General features: G+C 24.2%; 2 protein-coding genes across 13 annotated transcripts in view; one reads left to right on the top strand and one right to left on the bottom strand.

The window, feature by feature from the left end:
• Nucleotides 1-4,143, top strand: part of LOC126901808 (uncharacterized) — a 34,716-nt gene extending 30,573 nt beyond the window's left edge. For 2 of the 9 annotated variants that reach the window (XM_050678593.1, XM_050678603.1), the window contains exons 2-3: nucleotides 2,620-3,002; nucleotides 3,452-4,112. In XM_050678593.1, the coding sequence (XP_050534550.1) occupies nucleotides 2,620-3,002; nucleotides 3,452-4,033 (965 nt within the window). In that variant the 3' untranslated portion in view covers nucleotides 4,034-4,112. Of the gene's footprint in view, nucleotides 1-2,619; nucleotides 3,003-3,451 lie in introns of all 9 variants that reach the window. The other 7 variants (XM_050678602.1, XM_050678596.1, XM_050678599.1 and 4 more) reach the window with 7 other exon arrangements.
• The window catches only part of LOC126901804 (neuroligin-4, Y-linked-like), a 210,704-nt gene that overhangs the window by 187,853 nt on the left and 3,127 nt on the right, over nucleotides 1-19,724 (bottom strand). For 3 of the 4 annotated variants that reach the window (XM_050678568.1, XM_050678567.1, XM_050678569.1), the window contains exon 2: nucleotides 12,685-13,189. In XM_050678568.1, the coding sequence (XP_050534525.1) occupies nucleotides 12,685-13,096 (412 nt within the window). In that variant the 5' untranslated portion in view covers nucleotides 13,097-13,189. Of the gene's footprint in view, nucleotides 1-12,684; nucleotides 13,190-14,033; nucleotides 14,124-19,724 lie in introns of those variants that run through there. The other variant, XM_050678571.1, reaches the window with a different exon arrangement.

The following is a 19,724-nucleotide window of genomic DNA, read 5'->3' as shown; positions in this document are numbered from 1 at the left end:
TTATCCAGGCATCTAAAATTTACTAGCTAGAATTTATAAGAATTTTGGTATTACTTTAGTATCATCCAAAGACAATAATTTAAGAAATTTATTAGGTAACCTTAAGATAATATAGAAGGTGAAAATGTATAAAATGTAAAGTAAAAATTATAATGAATGATTAATAAGTCAAATAAAAATGAAAATAGGGCTTAAATTAAAAAAAAAAACACTTAAGATACAAAAGACTACAAAAGAAGTATATAAAACTTCTATGGCTGAACACTTATTGACAAATAATATCTCCATTACAACCACAAATTTTATAAAAAAAAACGTAAATAATTATAGTAAACTAAATATAAGAGAAGCAATAGCAATCTTGACCTACTGAAAAATTCATTATTAAACTTGTGATAAGATCACTAGGGTATATAACCGTTTCTTTTCGATTGGGTTGTCTGTATGTATGTAGCATATATGTAGTATGTCATAATAGTAACATTGTTATCAAAATACGATTCCAGGATTTTTTTAGTGAATTTTATGGCTCTCTGAGTTAAATGGTTTTTAATTTTAAATTAATATTTTTAATATAATTTTAAATAAAATTAGTCACTAGTAATCAATTTTTATTATATAGATTACGATTTTTTCCTTATCTTACAAAAAAAGAAAGAGCTGATTAAATTCTCTACTAATTTTAGACGTACGAGTAATAATATATATAATATAAATCAATGTAGCAACTGTAGTAAACTAAAAGTGTATATAAAAAATTGCTCTTCGAGAATTAACAATAGTTTAGAATGACTCTAAAGTTTCCACGGATAGTTAATACGATGGTAAAATTGTCATTTATTTATTTAGTAATCACCTATAAACTACATAGTATATGTCATCATATTGAAACTATTAAACCATCCGAGCTTTCAAGTACCCAAACTGTAGTGGTATGGGTGTGTATTGTGCGTGCTACCGCAAAATATTTATTGCCCCGTTTTTTATGTTAGTAATAGCCACGGCACCAGCAAACTTGACTCGTTTAAGGCAACTCCTTAATTGACATTCGCGTACAACAACAATATTAATCTATACCGGACCAAAAGTTATGAGTTGTTTCATTAGAGCACAGCAGAAGCGATGCAGAAATCGTAGGCTCGTTAAGTTGAGAATAACTTTCAACATGTAGTTTTAAAAGAAATGTATGATGGAATTATAATTATAAAATATAAAATTTATATAATTCTAAAAAACGTCAAATACAAAATGCACATATACATATAATCAAATTTCGGTTTAGACTTTTCATTATATTACGGAAAATAATTTTTATTTACTGTTGTGATAGTTTGTAAATAACCACCATGTATGTTTTTGTGTTGTAATATTTTACCGGAAAAGACCCACAAGCGTAAGTATAACTTACCAATAAGTTTCGAACGCGTATACGAATGTTACTTTTGGGGAAAATGATATAGGTACTTTTTACATAACACTAGATGTTCGATAAGAAGACAAAAAAAAAAAATCTAATCATACTATAATAAGTAACTTTTCAATTTATTTATCATATTTTATGTTTTTTACATGCGTGAAAAATAGTTTAAATACTAATGAAAATTGTTTATTAAGCTAATATAAATATATATATTATAAAGCATGTCTATTAAAAATACTATTTCAAAGAAATTCTCTGACAAGTTTCAGATACGCTATATAGTTATACCTAGTATGTAATATACTATTATTTATATATTCCATGTAGAATATTCAAGAGTACTTAGATTAAATATTAATCAATTTTTTCAAACCATTATAAATAACAAGTATATTGAATAATAAATAATTTTTAGAAGTAAATTTTGAATACAATAATTGGAAATTCAAAAAGATATTTAATATTATTTAGTTACTATTAAATGGAAAATAATTTAAATAAAATTTTTACAGATCGATAAACAGTTTTATATTATAATTTTTTGAACTGTTTAATTTATAACTACGCTCGCCAACAACTTAAATTTAATGTAAGTTAAAGGCGAACGGGGCATACCACATAAATAAAATCTAATTTGTGCGTTAATAATATTAAAATATAATGAAAACCTTAAATAAATATGAAAAAATGATTAATTCTTTAAATTTATATTATAACACAAACAACTAAGTCTATTTTTGTGAAATATACCAACTATAAATTATAGCTTTATTATTTATTAAATCATTTGACGTACAAGTTCTCACTAATGACTAATATCTTATGAGAAATATTCTATGATCTAAACTTTCAATTAATTAAAATGATTTTGTCTTATTGTATTTTCTTTGTGGTTGCTATAAACGCTATTAATGATGAGTTATTTAGAAGTATCAATAAACGACCTAATCAGGATCGGGTTTCACTGAAATATTTAATTCCTCAAGAATTGATATCGATAAACAATGATATGAAAAATACCAATTACATTAATGACGAAATGATTCTCCAACTTGCAAATGATGTTCACACAATGTTCAGTAAGACAATACAGGAATACACACAATTGGCATATTTAGTAATTATTTCGAGTAGTAGAGAAAACAAATATATAGAATTTATCGATTGGTTTAATCTTTTGTCGTTAAGTTCACATAAAGGTCATTGTTTGTTAGAGTTTATATACAGAGCTAATATAAAATATGACAAAACATTGTTCAACAATTATTTGTTCTTTAGTGATCTATACAATATTTTTACTGCATTGGTTGATAAACCATATACAAGTGAAAAACTACTTCAATTAATCGAAGATAAAACAAAAATCCCTAGACCATCCGATAAAAATGGAGTTTACAAAGAACTATTAAATGATATTCATCAAATGCGAACTAAAATCAATCAACAGTCTGAAAGGTTTTGTTTAATTACTGGTTCATGGTTTCATCCAAATAATTTGAAATTTAAAAAAGTAATTGAGAAGAAAGATAATTTTTTAAAAAAATTCATAGATGACAATTATACTCAACTGGAAAATAAACAAGTAATATATATTTTTTAAATTGATCTTACATGAAATTCACGTTTAAAATTTATATTTACTGAATTATTGTAGTATTTCTAAATAATTCTTGCATTAATTTCTTTATTTTTGCATCAGAAATATCGTACTTTTTGAAATTTGTTTTCAAATGTTTATTCGTGAAAATATTGTTACCAATTTCTACTATGTTCTATGACTAATTTTTAAGCTAAAATTAGAATATATAGAATAAATAATAATTTATTACAGTTTGATAAAAAAAGTTTACATTCATTCGTAAATATAATTTATTTGTCATTTAGAATTATAATTTTATAATTTTTTATCATACAGTTTTTAATACTTTTCATACTTAATAAATAACAACCCATTTTATAATACAAACATTTTTTTGATATAATAAAATAGTATATATTATGATGATTTAAAACATTTGGATTTTTTAATAGGTATTTTCTAAATGCAACAAATCAGAGTGGTACGATTGTATAAAATCTGAAAATGATATGGAAGTTTTATTCAAGTTTTCAAACTTAGTAATTACTTCAATAATTCAAGATGTAGCACATGGTGCAGTTACTATCTTGGATTATATCAGTTTAGCACTTATTGATTTGGAAAAACAAATTTCAGAAGGTTTGAATATAGAAAACGATGGGAATAGTAAATTCGACGTATCTAAACTAATTAATATGATATTTGTGTATTTAAAGGATTTAAAACAAATTACAAACTTAATTTTTGAAAATCATGGATTGCAAGTGGGATTCAATAACGACTTATTGGACAAAATAAAAAATATTTATCATTTTATTTATATAAATTTAGAAGTTATTATAAATCAAAAAAATGTATTAAAAATAATTAAAAAATTAAAAAACGGGATACAAAAATCTAGAGAAACTTTATTGGAGGATTTTAATTATAATTTTGATGTACACAAAATAGAAATCATATGGAATGGTATTTCACATTTTTTAAATAATCTTATATGTTTTGTATCACAAGAAGTTATAGAATTATTAAAATAAATAAAAAGTAAAAATAATCAAATATATATACAATATATGAATCTATATGTACGAATATTTTATACAAACACTTTAATTTATAACTTATTTACATATATAAAAAGTCTTGTTCATTAGCTAATAATAAAAACAATAAGTTAATTGTCAGAAATTTAAATGAATTAATGTATTTTTTTTCAATATTTGGTAAACGATTTTTGCTATTCAGCGGAATATAAATGAAATGTTTTTAAAAAATTATGATGAACTAAAAACAAAATTATTTTAGAATTTTAAGATAAGGTAAAATTATATTTGTAAATTTGAATAGGCCTATTAAAAAATGTATGCACAATTGTGAAAGCTATTTATGAATAAAAATAAACACTTTGAGAATTGATATGATACATGACAGATGTTTTTTTTTTTTATGAATTTAATACTGACAAACGAGTCAGTAGAATATATATATTCTTATATGTCTTAAATTTTAATCTTAATTTTAATTTTATGCGTAAAAACTTTTCAAGACATACTTCTTCCTTATTATAATCCCACATTTTTTTATTTTACATATTTATTTTGCTTCAAAATTTTAAGCTTTATTTATATCATAACTAATAAATTAACAACCGACACATAGAACAATTATTTAAACTATTGTGTTATGACGTTAAATGAAACACAAAACCTTTTAAACTCCCATTAAATTCCTATAAATAAAATTAAAGCTTCTGTAGGAGTATTTAGCAAGTTTACTTTAGTAGTCAGATGATTTTATTGAATTAAAAAAAATACAATAATATTTTCAAATGTATTATAGAAATAATTTTAAATGTATAATTAACATAATGATGAAATTTTCAACTTTATAATATTAATAAAGAAAGGAAAGCTAACTTGAGGGAACAAAAATTAATTAGATCGCCCATTTTATATTATCTAAGTATTTAAAATGAACTAGCTAGAATTTTTAAGAATTTTGGTATTACTTTAGTAACATCTAAAAGCAATAATTTAAGAAATTTATTAGGTAACCCTAAGGATAAAGTATAAGTGAGAGATCGGCATTTATAAAATTTATAATAAACGTCACATAAGACAAACAAAAAGAAATATAGAGGTTAAGCTTATAAAACACTTGAGATATATAAATAGTCAAGAAAATATAAATCTTCTATGTGTGAACATTTATTGACACATAATCACTCCATTAATACCATAAAACTAATTAAAAACCTAAATAATTACAAAGAACTAAATATAAGGGAGGCAATAGAAATGTTAAAAATGAAAACAATTTAATTAATTGGGATCTTGGCCTACTGAAAAATTCAATATTAAACTTGTGATAAGGTTACCAGGGTATATAATTGGTATTTTTCTATCGGGTTGTCTGTATGTGTTTAGCATGTATGTTGTATGTGATAATAGTAACATTGTTACCGAAATACGTTTCCAGGATTTTTAGTAATTTTTTTTGTTAAATAGGTTTTTGTATTAAATTAATATTTTTAATATAATTTTAAATAATATTAGACATAAATGATCTATTTTTATTATATAAATAATGACTTTTTCTTTATCTTATAAAAAAAGAAAATCTGATTAAATTCTCTACTAAATTTTAACGTACAAGTAATCATTTTTATGATATAAATCAATCTAGCAACTGTAGTAAGCTAAAAGTATATTGTAAAATACTGCTCTTCAAGAATTTCATACAAAAATTTACAATTGTTTCGAAAGACTTAAATTTCTACGGGTAGTTTGTACAATTGTAAAATTTTCATTTATTTATTTAGTAATCACCTATAAACTACATAGTATATGTCATCATATTGAAACTATTAAACCATCCGAGCTTTCAAGTACCCAAACTGTAGTGGTATGGGTGTGTATTGTGCGTGCTACCGCAAAATATTTATTGCCCCGTTCTTTATGTTAGTAATAGCCACGGCACCAGCAATCTTGACTCGTTTAAGGCAACTCCTTAATTGACATTCGCGTACAACAACAAAATTAATCTATACCGGACCAAAAGTTATGAGTTGTTTCATTAGGGCACAGCAGAAGCGATGCAGAAATCGTAGGCTCGTTAAGTTGAGAATAACTTCCAACGTGTAGTTTTAAAGAAAATGGAATTATAATTATAAAATATAAAATTTATCGTCGTCTAAGGAAAGTTACACTTAAAATACAGGACTACATACAATTAGTTTTGAGTTTTCATTGTATTACTGAAAATAATTTTTACTTTCAAATGAAAATAAAAAAAATCTTTAAATAATATTTTATAATTAAAATAACTGTTTAAAAGTATAACAATTTTTTACTAAAATGCATTTGTTAAAAAAAAAAAAAATTTATTAAGTCAATAAAATTGCTAAAAACAGTTATTAGTTATTTTGAACTTTATGTTTAATTAGAAAATTAAGAAATAAATCAAAGCGTGGGTTTACTATGAAAATGTTTTGGATTGATAGTTTCTTCCAAGATTTAATTTTCAATAAACAGAATAATTAATATTCACCTACGCATCTTTTACACTTTAATAAAATCATTATGTTGATTAATTATTGAGTTAGACAGATGTAAATTTTTTAAATGCTCCACAATTTTAATCTTTACATTTAGTATCATTTTAATAGAATTTGATTATATTTTATACAATTGTAATAAGAAAAATGTTTATTGATTTGAAAAATATCAGCTAATCTCAATACATTTGGAGAAAATAAGTTTTCCTGACCATTCATGCCTTTTTTTATACTTGGTTTCAAAAGACATAATGAAAGTGAGTGTTTCTTAATTAAAATGATTTTGTNTTTTATACTTGGTTTCAAAAGACATAATGAAAGTGAGTGTTTCTGACAAATTTTTATTTGTTTGTACAGAAAACAATTATTTACATTCTACATTAAATATTTTTATATTGAACACAATAAAATTTTAACTATGAATAATATAGAAGAGAATATTAAATTTTATAAATACTTTTTTTGTAATATATTCTTTATATTTTATAAATTTAATTTAATCTACAATATTGTGTAAATGCAAAAGATTGTTCTATTAACTTTATAATTTATAAAAACTCATTGATACAAAAAGATACTTTATGTAATTAAGAAAATGATTTGTTTTATTTTTTAAATTTAGTTATTAGAAAAGTATATCTATTTATTTAAAACTATAATATAAAAATGAAATATATATATATACATACAGAGTGGAACAGATCTAACTGACAACTCATATAACCTAAGATCTAAATAACATCTTATGCCTTTTTTTTAAATAAATTTTTATAATATAGAACTATATTTAAAATATGTTTTATGTTATTTTTCGCAATTACAAAAAAATATTTTAAAAATTAATTTTTTTATGATTTGAAGATTTCCATTTTATAAATATGTTTTAAAAAAAAATTTTGATGCCATAAACTCTTATTTTAATTCAGTAGTAACGTTTATACAGCATTTTTAAGTTTGTTAAATTTTGATTTTTTTTTACAATTTTGCTATGGTATCAAATGTTAGTTGATATTATATTAAGTAAACACTTATTACGTTATTTACTGGTAACAGTATGCGATTTCTTTTCCATGGATAATAATAACGTTTAACGCGCTTTATACAGAAATAATTATCTCTAATCTTTATTACAAAAAATAGAAACATTATCATATGTCAAGTACGAGTATTCCGTAATTAGCCAAGTTAAAAGTGATAACTATTTTTAATTTGCATGATTAGGAGATTTGATAATAAATGGACTTATTCACTATTATTCACTTTTAAATTTATGATATATGACTTCAAATCATAAAAAAATTAATTTTTAAAATATTTTTTTGTAATTGCGAAAAATAACATAAAACATATTTTAAATATAGTTCTATATTATACAAATTTATTTAAAAAAATATAGATAATGTTATGTAGATCATATGTTATATGAGTTGTCAGTTAGATCTGTTCCACTTTGTATACAGGGTGGCCCACCATTCAGTGACAATTTAAATAACTTTTGATTCAGTTAATATTTTTAGCTGATTTTTTTTTTTAAGCATTAGTTAGACGTTAGGTCTATAGCTATATCTCAATAATTAATTTTTTTACATTTTATTAAAAATATTAATTATTTTTAAATTTTAAATAAAATGTAAAAAAAAAATCTAAGATAGCTATTTTGTAGAGTAGAATTTAAGAAAAATTTTAGTAAAAAAATATCTTATTAATATTCAGTAGTAAATATTCTGTAGCGTTTTGAAGTTTGTAAAAATTTGAATTTTCATGTACTATTTTACGGTTATAAACATTGAAATACGTATTGAGAAAAGGACAGAAGAAAACGCTATCTTTTCATGATTACTGTGTATACATATGATGATAGTGTGTATACATTACAAACTTGGCATAAATACCATGATAAGAAATTAGATAAGGCAATTATTACTTATCACTCTCATTCAAAAGTATATTGAAAAGATAGCGTTTTCTTCTGTCCTTTTCTCAATACGTATTTCAATGTTTAATACCGTAAAATAGTACATGAAAATTCAAATTTTCACAAACTTCAAAACGCTACAGAATATTTACTACTGAATATTAATAAGATATTTTTTTACTAAAATTTTTCTTAAATTCTACTCTACAAAATAGCTATCTTAGATTTTTTTTTTACATTTTATTTAAAATTTAAAAATAATTAATATTTTTAATAAAATGTAAAAAAATTAATTATTGAGATATAGCTATAGACCTAACTTATAACTATTATTTAAAAAAAAAATCAACTAAAAATATTAACTGGATCAAAAGTTATTTAAGTTGTCAGTGAGTGTTGGGCCACCCTGTATATAAAAAAGTCGATCTTCGAAATTTTAATGAGAACCATTTTAACTTTATTTTATACATTAAAATAGGCATTTTTTGTAGATTTGAGATTTTTAAAAAAACGTTTACTGGTCGCTCAACGTGTTTTTAGTATTTTGACCAAAAACAGCCCAAAAAATAAAAAACTGCCTCTGTTATTCAATTTTTGGTCAAATATTATGATTAGCATCAGGGGCGTCATTTCAGTTTTTATTTTCGGTGTGCGAGATTTCAAGTAGACCATTTTGAAATTTCATCAGGCCATATAAAAATAGATATATCTACTTAAATTATTCTTCTTTTAATTTTCCCATAGATTATGAATCACAATCAACATAAGTAGTAAATATAAATTATAATAATACTTACTATTTTAATATTGTATAACGTAATGTCGGGGGTCGTAGCAATCCTTGAATTTTATATTTATCAGTTCATTATCGTTATCAATTATTGCTGTTAACTCCACGGCAAAAAAGTGGTGATAAAAACGGTAGTACAGTGGGGTCTCGGCACAGTATGGAAGTGGCATAGTTGGGTCAAGTATAGATAATATCTAACAGTGATTGTCATAACTATCATAAGAAACGCTTTGGTGCAAATCTGTATATAGTGTTTTATTCTAAAAAATTGGTAAATTATTCCAAAAGTAAAATTAAATCTTATTTTTTGTTCTACATTGACTGCCATTTAGACATGGTAAATAGATCGTCGGTACAAATTTTTTTTTGTTGAACTTCTAGTATATAAAATAAGCCCTATTTTAACATATATTTAAAAAATTCAGTATTCCTGGAACATTTTCAAAAGTTAAGTTGAAAAAGTTTGTTTTTATACAAAAATTCAAAAAAGCTTACTGTATACATTTATATTTAATATAAGTTGGATTCATATAAATTATATATATATTGGCTGACTCATTACTATGAAAAACCCTTATCAACCGCAAAAATTATCAGTATAATTAAATATAAAATATATTTAAAAAATATTTTATCATATAAAAGGGAATTACTTAAGATTTAAGTATAAAAAATTACTATTTTGATTTGTTAATTTTTCAATAAGTTATGGCAATTTTTAGAAAAATAAAGTAAATAAAATGTCTAAATTTGACGATTTTAAAAATCGTAACTTTAGGAACTAGGGAAAATGTTTTCAACTAAATAAGATTTGTGATCTTTTGATGTATTGTTGAGCAAAATAGGTCTAGTGAGAACTGAGAAAAAGTAATGACAGACACAAAAAAAATAAAAAATAAACACATCATGGTAAAATTAATACTTTCTCAGATTTGCATCGAAGCTAAAACTGTTACGAACATCAATATCAATATAAACATCTTGTGTTCGGTACAAATATCAATAGTTCAGTATGATATATTTATTGTTTCTCAATTGATTTTTACAATAATATTTGTTTATTGAACAATGATAATACAATGTTTTTGAAATTTGAATTAATGTATAAAAAATTGGTGCATTATTAATGCAGACCAATTGGGACTGTTTTTAAAGCAAGGGGTGCGGTGCACACCGTAACCCTCCCTAAATGACGCCCCTGATTAGTATATCAAATAATTTAACTTTTACTGTAGAATACAAATTTTTCAGTTTCAAAATTTTAAGGCAAAAATTGATAGCGTGGATATCATAATTAATGTCATTATATGGTATGCAGTTTGGTTGATATTTATGTATATTATAAGTAGAAAAAGAATTATTCACTTATCATAATTTTATTATATTCTGAAGTTTTAGTACTAAAGACTGGTTCAGTAATAAATAATTTACTTTCTTTGTTTAAGAAATAGATCTCTGAAGAATTAGCGATAGAAATATCCAAGACAGTATCTAATGACTATTTTTAACAATAGTATTTCTTTTTTAACATAATTCACTTATTATAGAAATGTTTTATTTGTGACACGATATTACATTTAGGTGTTATGTGTCATTTTTTTATCACACCTGTATTAATGGCTTTGAATAAAGATTTTGACTAATAAATATTAGTTTTTTGGTCACACTTTGAAAATATAAAAAAAATTAACTAAAACAGGACCGTTTAATGGGAGCTTTTGGCCAATTTTTTTTTTTTGTCGTGATTGCTATACGATGAGATTTGATCTTTGATTTTTCGATTATATACTAAAATTAAACTAAACATAAATTTTACTAAAAATTTGTGTGTTATAATTATTCACGTGTAATTCAAGATATAGACCAAAAATTGAGTTACAAAGACATTTATACGTACAAATGTGAAATGTTATGGCTTAAATTACAGTTAATATTATATAACCATTATTTAAATAAAACTAAAATCGTTAAAAAATTTACTATTAAAATCAAATAAACCTGTGGTTTCACATAGATTTGCTGATTTTTCATAATTTTTAATTAAATTAATACTGATGTATAATTTTATCATAACATAAAATAGTTCTTATGTTATTTATTATATTTAGTATAAATGAATTGTTTGATAAAAAAAAATAATTGAAAAGTATTTGATGATCAACCATCATATTATATTATATATTATAAATATTTTCAAGAATACCTAAATTGTTAGTTTTATACAATTTTACAACAATCATAAATATTTTATATTTAAATTTTTGATCATATCAAATCATGAACTAATTATCTTATGGTATAATACTGTAGAGTAGCTTAAAAAACTTAATAACACCCAAGCTAATTAAAATGAATAAAATTGTGTCATAGTGTCTTATTATTTTTGTATTTTGTAGTTCTTAACAAACAATAGTATTAATAATTATTAAAAATGTAATAATTAAAAAAAATTTTTTTTTGGTCAATCAATTTAAAAAAATTATGTATTTGAGATTTCAAATAATTCTGTTATTTGTAAGTAAAAATAAACCCATAAATTACCATTAATATACCATATTATTAAACAGCTGTTTAGTTTTATAAAAAGACAATTTTAAGATAAATACAATATATAATTTTACATTTACGATAATATATCAAATTTACAATTGTTGAAAACGTAAATAAAAAAAATATAATTTAAAAGTATTTAATTTAAGTATTTATTAATATTTTCAAGAATATTATATATTTTAGCTTACACTTTATTTAAAAAAAAAGTATAAGTTTTTAAGATTAGTGAATAATTTTTTTGTAACATACATAAATATCTGCCAAACTGCATTAAAAAAAAATTTAAGTTTGCTTGAGACTTACTAGAAATATACCATATAATGACATTAATTATGATATCCACGCTATCAATTCTTGCCTTAAAATTTCGAAACTAAAATATTTGTATTGTACAGTAAAAATCAAACTATTATGATATACTAATCATAATACGTGACCAAAAATTGAATAACAGAGGCAGTTTTTTGTTTTGTGGGGTGTTTCTGGTCAAAATACTAAAAACACGTTGAGTGACTAGTAAACATTTTTTTAAAAATCTCAAATTTTCACAAAATGACTATTTTAATGTATAAAACAATTATTATATATATAATAATTATTATTATATATATATATATATTACTTTTCCTTATACCATTGAGTTCTGTACTTAATGAAATAAGACATTGTTTAAGCGTACAAAATCCTAATTCAAAAGTTAAAAGAGCAGAAATGTTCATCACTTCCGTAAAGCACATCGTGCGTAGATTACTGTAAAATTGTGATTTCGACTTTACAATAAACAAACAATTAATGGTAAATTTATTGTTTTTATTTTTCAGTACATTTCAATTATCATTAAATACCCAAATAAATGAATTTCCGTAAGACTTACCTCGTGCAGGCGAGTAGATATTCAGGTAGAGACAATCCTCGCTCTGATTTTGCAGGTACGGCAACAACCGGCGCAAATATTGTATACGGCCACGAGCCATTGTTTTAAGTGCGATAGTTTCGTCGGACACGTTAGGTAATCGTTGGGGACACACCGGGCCAAACCGATCGGCTACCTTAACTCCCGACCAAAGTGAGCCGGTCACCGGCGGCATAAATCGCAACGACCCGATCGGCGGTGATGCATAGGGTACCCCTCGAAACACTTCAACCGCGTCTAACCGCCGGTTATCCGGTGTAACGATCACTCCGCTCACATCACCATACTTTGTGCGCACCACTCGGCTAGACGTTAAAGCCGCACTCACACCGCCGAACACAAAAGCCACCGGCAGCCACCAAGGCAGCACCATGACTTCTCCCTTGTTTGGGTTGCTGGCTGGTGGCGAGGAACCGTTTTTACACAATCAAATATTCGTTCATATTTCAACCAGCCGACTTTCTATCTGTAAAACAAAATATTTTATGACAATTGAATCGATTATTTCAGAAATCTTTTAAGTGCAAAGTTCCCGTTCTTAAAAAAAAAACTTTCCAAATAAGACAGTACACTTTATATTTTTAGTTTTCTTTTATACAATGCTTAGTAAAATGATACTTTTCGTTTTTTTTCTCAATATGTTTCTGCAATAATTTTTTTAAATATAACTTTTTAGGAAATTATCGCAACTTCATAAAATATTATATATGGATTTGTTCGTATTTTTTTACTGTCCACACATTCGGTCTAGTCGGTTTGATATTCCAAATAAAAATAAAAATTATTTATATTAAATTATATTTTTCCTGTCACTGGAACATCTCCTTCATATAACATTTTTATCAAATTTAACTATTTAAGGTTTAAGTAAAACAACAAAATATTTTTGATTAGTTCTAAAATTTTGATACCGATTTATGAGTCACATTCAACGAATAACGTTGCGTTTCTATTAAAGATGCCTCAGTCAACACTATGGTTGATGATATAAAAACTTTACGTTAAAATAAAACATAAAACTACATATCAGCACATATAATGAATAGAACGGGTATAAGTAGTAAAATCTGAAGTTCTAATAGACTAGATAAAATGTACCACTTGAACTAATTGAACTATTACTAACGAGTGGAGCTCACAAAGCTCGTAAAAAGGTATTAGGCGCTTCAAGAAAAAGGCAAAGAAGAAATAAAACCATCAAATAAAATATGAAAACCGTTTGACAATTGAGTTAGCCAATTCGCGTTAAACGTGACTATTGTTCTATGACGACAATACATATAAAAACTTTGTCAATATCGATTACTTACTAAAAAAAAAATCAAACTTTCCATTTATTTACATATATACATACTTCGATTTGAATTTTCTCTCGGCTCTCATAAAATAAATTTCTATTTACTTTTTTAACATTTAAATTGGTATGAGAATATGTACAGTACGTCAGTCATGATACATTTACTTTCTTTCCTGTACATCAAACTGTCAAGTAAAAACAATCTGATAGGTTAGAGATGTACAGCTAAAGTAATTTAAATGTCAATCAATTATTTATGTTGGCCACAGCTACTAAATTTTCAGTGGAGCGCATAAAAATGTATGTAAGTCGTTTTATAAGACCCTATTTGGAATAGTACTTAGCGTATCTTAAATCAATTTATTTTCTCATTTCAAGTTATAGTCTAGTAAAATATTAAACTATTCTCATTTTTATGATTGAATAATTTTGCATTTTAATAAGTTCAATGATTAAGACACTTTAATTATTTCGCTTCAGATGCATAGATATGTCCAGTACCACTGTAATGAACATGACAGTTTGTCATTTTGTCATAAAAAATAAATGGTTGAAATTAGAAACAAATTTAGGCTTTGTAGTAGTACATTTATTTAACGTGTATTTTTTATTAAATTCATTCCATTTCGAATAATTTTATATTAAAAACACGAAGAATAGTGTAAATGTTTTTTTTTTCGATCCGCAAAATTCTAATCCTATAAAAACTGCAATATTTTAACAGGCTTTTAAATAATATCGATCAATTGAAAATATGATTTCATGAGTGTTTAAAAAAATTATGTTTTCTGGTCCCAAACACTGCACTTATAAAATACTTGTATCCACTCTTTTTTTATTTGCGAACTGAATTTTGTGTGTTATGGTCCACTTAACTTAACTGTGTGTCCATTTAGACACAAAAAACATCATAATAATAGATCGCAACTATTTACCTTATCCCGAAAAGCTTAAAATTATATCGAGTAATTTTTAACCTTTAAAACTTTATAATTTTTATGTGTAATTTACTGAAATATGCAATGACCATCTCAGCAAACAGTAAAATTATAAATATTTTTTTAATTATATTAAATATAAATCAAATGACGTTAAAGAATTTTCCTCAGAACTTGTTTTCGCAAAACTTGAATTGTTTTTGAAATATTTATATAGTTATGAACAATAACGAAAAATGTGTACACAGTTGTGATGTAATTATAGAATAATGAGACTCAAAGAGTTGGTATCAAAGTTGCAAAGCCGACTATACTAATTGTCTGTGATGCGTATTACTTGTTATTCAGTGGACTTAAAAAGTTACAAATAACTTAATACTGTATTTGTTTGATTATTGCGCATGTACCCAATGAAATGTAGTACACTAATAAACTCTAAATACGCTTATTTTACTTTATTTGTTTATCAAAGACATACGGGTCGTATCATAAATCTAAATATATTTACTTTTAATGGAACCATTGGCGTAATTAGGAGGGTACGAGTGTCGCATCTCTCTGTGGTATAGATACAAATTTTTTAGCTATAGGGCGAAGTAAAAAAAATCTTTACGTATATCCCCCTCCCCAATACGAAACCCTAATTTCACCACTGAATGAAACTTTACTCATTTTTTTTTTTTTTATTAAACTTTTAATTAAATACAATGAGTCAAGTAAATATTTGGATATCGTCTAGACAATTAATTTTCCTCTCAAATCACTACCATCTTTCAGATTCTAAGCAATAATAGAGAGATATGATTAAATTGTCATAGAATTTGTACACGCAAATGGTGATATTTTAAAATAAAAATTGTTTGTTACTGTTATTCGTTAATATATTTAATAAATAATTATTGTCATGTCTATGAAATCAATTACTATTATAATTAAATTATAATCTAGGATTTTGTGTCAATATTATAATTTATTTCTTTTTTTGTCTCTTTAATAAAAAAAAAATTTGTTTTCATTATCTAAATTAATAGTTAAAAATACCAAACCAAAAAGATTACATTGAAAATTTCTAATTTTTTTATTAATTTACTTTTGAAAATAAAAAACTCTAGATAACGATACCCTAAAGGCAAACGAAATTTTCAAGAGGCGATAAATTGAAAACATTTGAGAAGAGTTTTTTATGTTGGAGTAATCAAATTTCCAGAAAAATATATTTATTGTTTAATTTCCCACAGGCATATTACGTACGTGTAACTGATTTACGCTTTGGTTATTTTCATAGCAAAACGTTTATACAATATTTTTATGCCCACAAGTTTTAAAAAGAATGTTGTGAATACACGATACCTTTGGAACTTTATGTTATCGTGAAGTTTAAAAGTTTATTCAAACTACCCAGTGTCCAAATGAGCAATCCGATGGAACCTAAAACCAAGCGAGCGTCATACAAGTAACTTCGGTCCACTGGATATCAATCCAAGAGTAATAGGTTTATGTTTTCCAACCAAATAAATGTTAGACAATACAAAAAAATATATATATTTTTTGTAAATAAATGTAATCGTTCTACTTTTTTTATGTGCACTTATATATAGGGTAGAGCAGGTTTAACTGACAACTCTTATAACTTTTGGCCCAATATTCATTTCGCAGTTGTTTTTTTTTTTATGATTGAAAAAATCTTAGACTATGGTTAATATGATCTTTCTTTTTTTTTTTTGTTAAATTAAAATATATACTAAATTTTTTTTTAATTTTTCCAAATTAAAATATAGCCGTTTTTAGAAATTTCCATTTATAGACTACGCTAAAAGTGTATTTTTTATTATATACTTTTAACTATAAAAAAATATATAGATTTTTTTTTTAATTTAAATATTTCAAAATTAAAAAAAATATATATTTTAGTAAACAATTTTAATGTGTAGAATTTCAACAATTGTTCAAACAATTGATGACAATTTTAGGACAAATAGTTATTAAGTTACAAGTACTTTAATATATAGAATGAGTATGTAACATCAACTCTTAACGGTTGTACAAAGTATACTCCACCCGCGTTTTGATACCCACTTCGCTTTGCTTGTAACTCAATAAGTATTTGTTCTAAAATTGTTATCGACCCATTAATCGTTTTTGTAAGAAGAGTGCTAAAAAATGATTATTTTAAAATGTTAAAAAAAACTATTGTTAAAAACAAATAACAGAATATATGATATTAATGTAGTCTGTGGATGCATAAATCATTTAAAAATAACAGCAAGATGTTAATTGTATTAAAAATAATAGGAGTTGTCAGTTAGATTTATTTTTAGATGACATAGAATTATATAAGAAAATAATAATATTGTTATTAAATTTTCTGATTGACAAAAATGATTAAAAATGGTTATTCAGAGTAAAAACTGAGCTGTACCTAAGTTTCATTTGTATACATAACATTCTTCAAAATATTTTAAAAGTTTTTGATAAGTTATGAAAACAAAATAGAAATACTAAAATAAAAATTAATTTTATCTTTAGCGCAGTTTAAGCATTCGCCAACTGTATAAAGAAAAAGGTAAGGTTTGATAAAATCCATTGAAAATATCGAAAGAAATAAAATAAGAAAGAGAAAAGGCTAAAATATAAGGTATAAAGTAAAAGAGTTCAACCAGAGAAACTAATGATTATGGCCTATTAAAAGAGACATGGAACAATGTAAAATTATATTGAAAATAGCAAGAGAAGATTATTGTAGCCTATTTCGGATGTGTAATATATAGTAGTAACAAGGCAATTTTACATATACCACCAATTGTTTAAATTCCAGCTTTTCGAGTAAGGATTTCAAAAAAAAGAAGCATCATAGCTATTTATTAAATATGATAACATAAAATCGTATGAAGATTTATGTTATCCTAAAAATATTTCATTTTTAATAATTATTATCAAAAAAATAAAGAAACCGACTTGAAAATATTCTTATGTAGTCGAGTTGTTTTAAAGAAAATTCCATAGGTTTTTAAACGAAATATTTTTTATTTTCATAGTTATATTGTAAATGAGCAAATAACAGAAATATTTTAAAATGTTAATAATTCACTAATAAAGTTTGTGCAATCAAAGAAACTCAAATCATATGAATTTTTAATTGGCGTTTATGTAAATTTTGCGGGTACCTATTTAGTCAACTCCGTTTACACCTTAACAATTTGTTATAACACTTTTGCACATTAGCAAAAAGCATTTTGTTATAACGTCATTATAATGATCGTAGCATCTGTATCTTAGTACATTCAATATTCAAGTCACAACTTTTCATTAATGTTGACTTCTCGGCTCCTATGAAAGCACTACGATTTGCATGAAATACACAGGTGGAAGTTTGAAAATGTAATTAGCGCCACCATACTAGTTGTAACCATAGAGTTTGTTCAGGTCATTCGTGTCCCCCATATTCGCTTTGAAAGGTTTTCGGGTTGCTAATATCACATGAACGAGTTGAAAGTTTTCCCTAAAAGTTTGGAAATATTGAAGTTAAGATACGTTTCAACTAGACAAGACACACAATTTGCCCATAGGACATTAAACAGAAAAACAAAATCAATACCTATACTTGAAATAAATAAATAAATATTTTTCAATAAATGCACAGTATAATACAAATTAAATGAAAATAATTTTTTAGTTTAATTAATAATGAAAAAACTTCTAAGAAAGGATATTTTTTTATTTTATCTCGCGCGTTAAATAAGTAAAAATAATTGATATTTTTAATTTAATTATTGAAAAAACGTTAAAATAAGAAAACTACAAAGTTTCAAACAGTACATAATGCTTAAAGATAAATTACTCGAAAATAAGCAGCTGAAAATATATTGGTAAATGTAAGTTGTGTTTTCAATGTTAAATAATATTTTAACGCGAATTTTATTCTGAACATATCATACAGTCATTATTAAACATAATATTAACTGCTAAAACAGACAATAAATTTAAATTAGAAATTCAGATTGATATTTCATGTTAAAACGTTTTGAAATAAATAATTATCATACAAGATTGATGAATAATTATATTCAAAAACACATCAATAATTATTTAACTCTCTAAAAGTATTATATAAATTTAAAATTAAAATCTTCTCTAAATTATTTAACTAAATTAAAAATACTTGAAAAACAAATATAAAGTAAATTAATTTACAATAACATTTTAATCGATAGAATACTACATGCAAATTAATATTAAATATTTTAATACGTCGTACAAAGTTTTAAGTTTTTTTTAAGGAAAACATGTGTAATTACTGTTCTATAATTTTTTTCTGGTAACTTTTATTTTTGAAAAAATATATTATAACTTCATATGACGCTAAATTCAATTATCCATAAAATATGTATATTAATGAAATATGAACATTACTGCCCGTTCTAAAATATTACTCTAAAGTTCTTTTTTGTTGCAAGTTGTTACTTGCAGTATCTTTTGAGGAAACACAGTCATACAGTTTAATTAGTTATACATATTTAAATTAATTAACATTAAGCTTAATACATGATTAGGAACCAAAATAATTTCGGTTTTACCAATTTTTCTTATATAAAGGAAATTCATTCATTTATACCGAATTATTTTAGTAAATGTTGAAAATTTGATTACAAGATCAATTTTCAGATTTGGTTAAAATTTTAAAAAAGATTTCATAATACTTTTAGTTTCTACAATTATTAACATTACAAATTCTCGAAAACAAATTCAATATAGGTCAACTAACTTAT

The sequence above is a fragment of the Daktulosphaira vitifoliae genome, unplaced genomic scaffold (genome assembly GCF_025091365.1).
Source record: "Daktulosphaira vitifoliae isolate Bord-2020 unplaced genomic scaffold, ASM2509136v1 Scaffold_3, whole genome shotgun sequence".
Lineage (NCBI taxonomy): Eukaryota > Metazoa > Arthropoda > Insecta > Hemiptera > Phylloxeridae > Daktulosphaira > Daktulosphaira vitifoliae.
The sequence above is the reverse complement of the archived record's forward strand: the minus strand, read 5'-3'. Positions and strand labels throughout refer to the sequence as shown.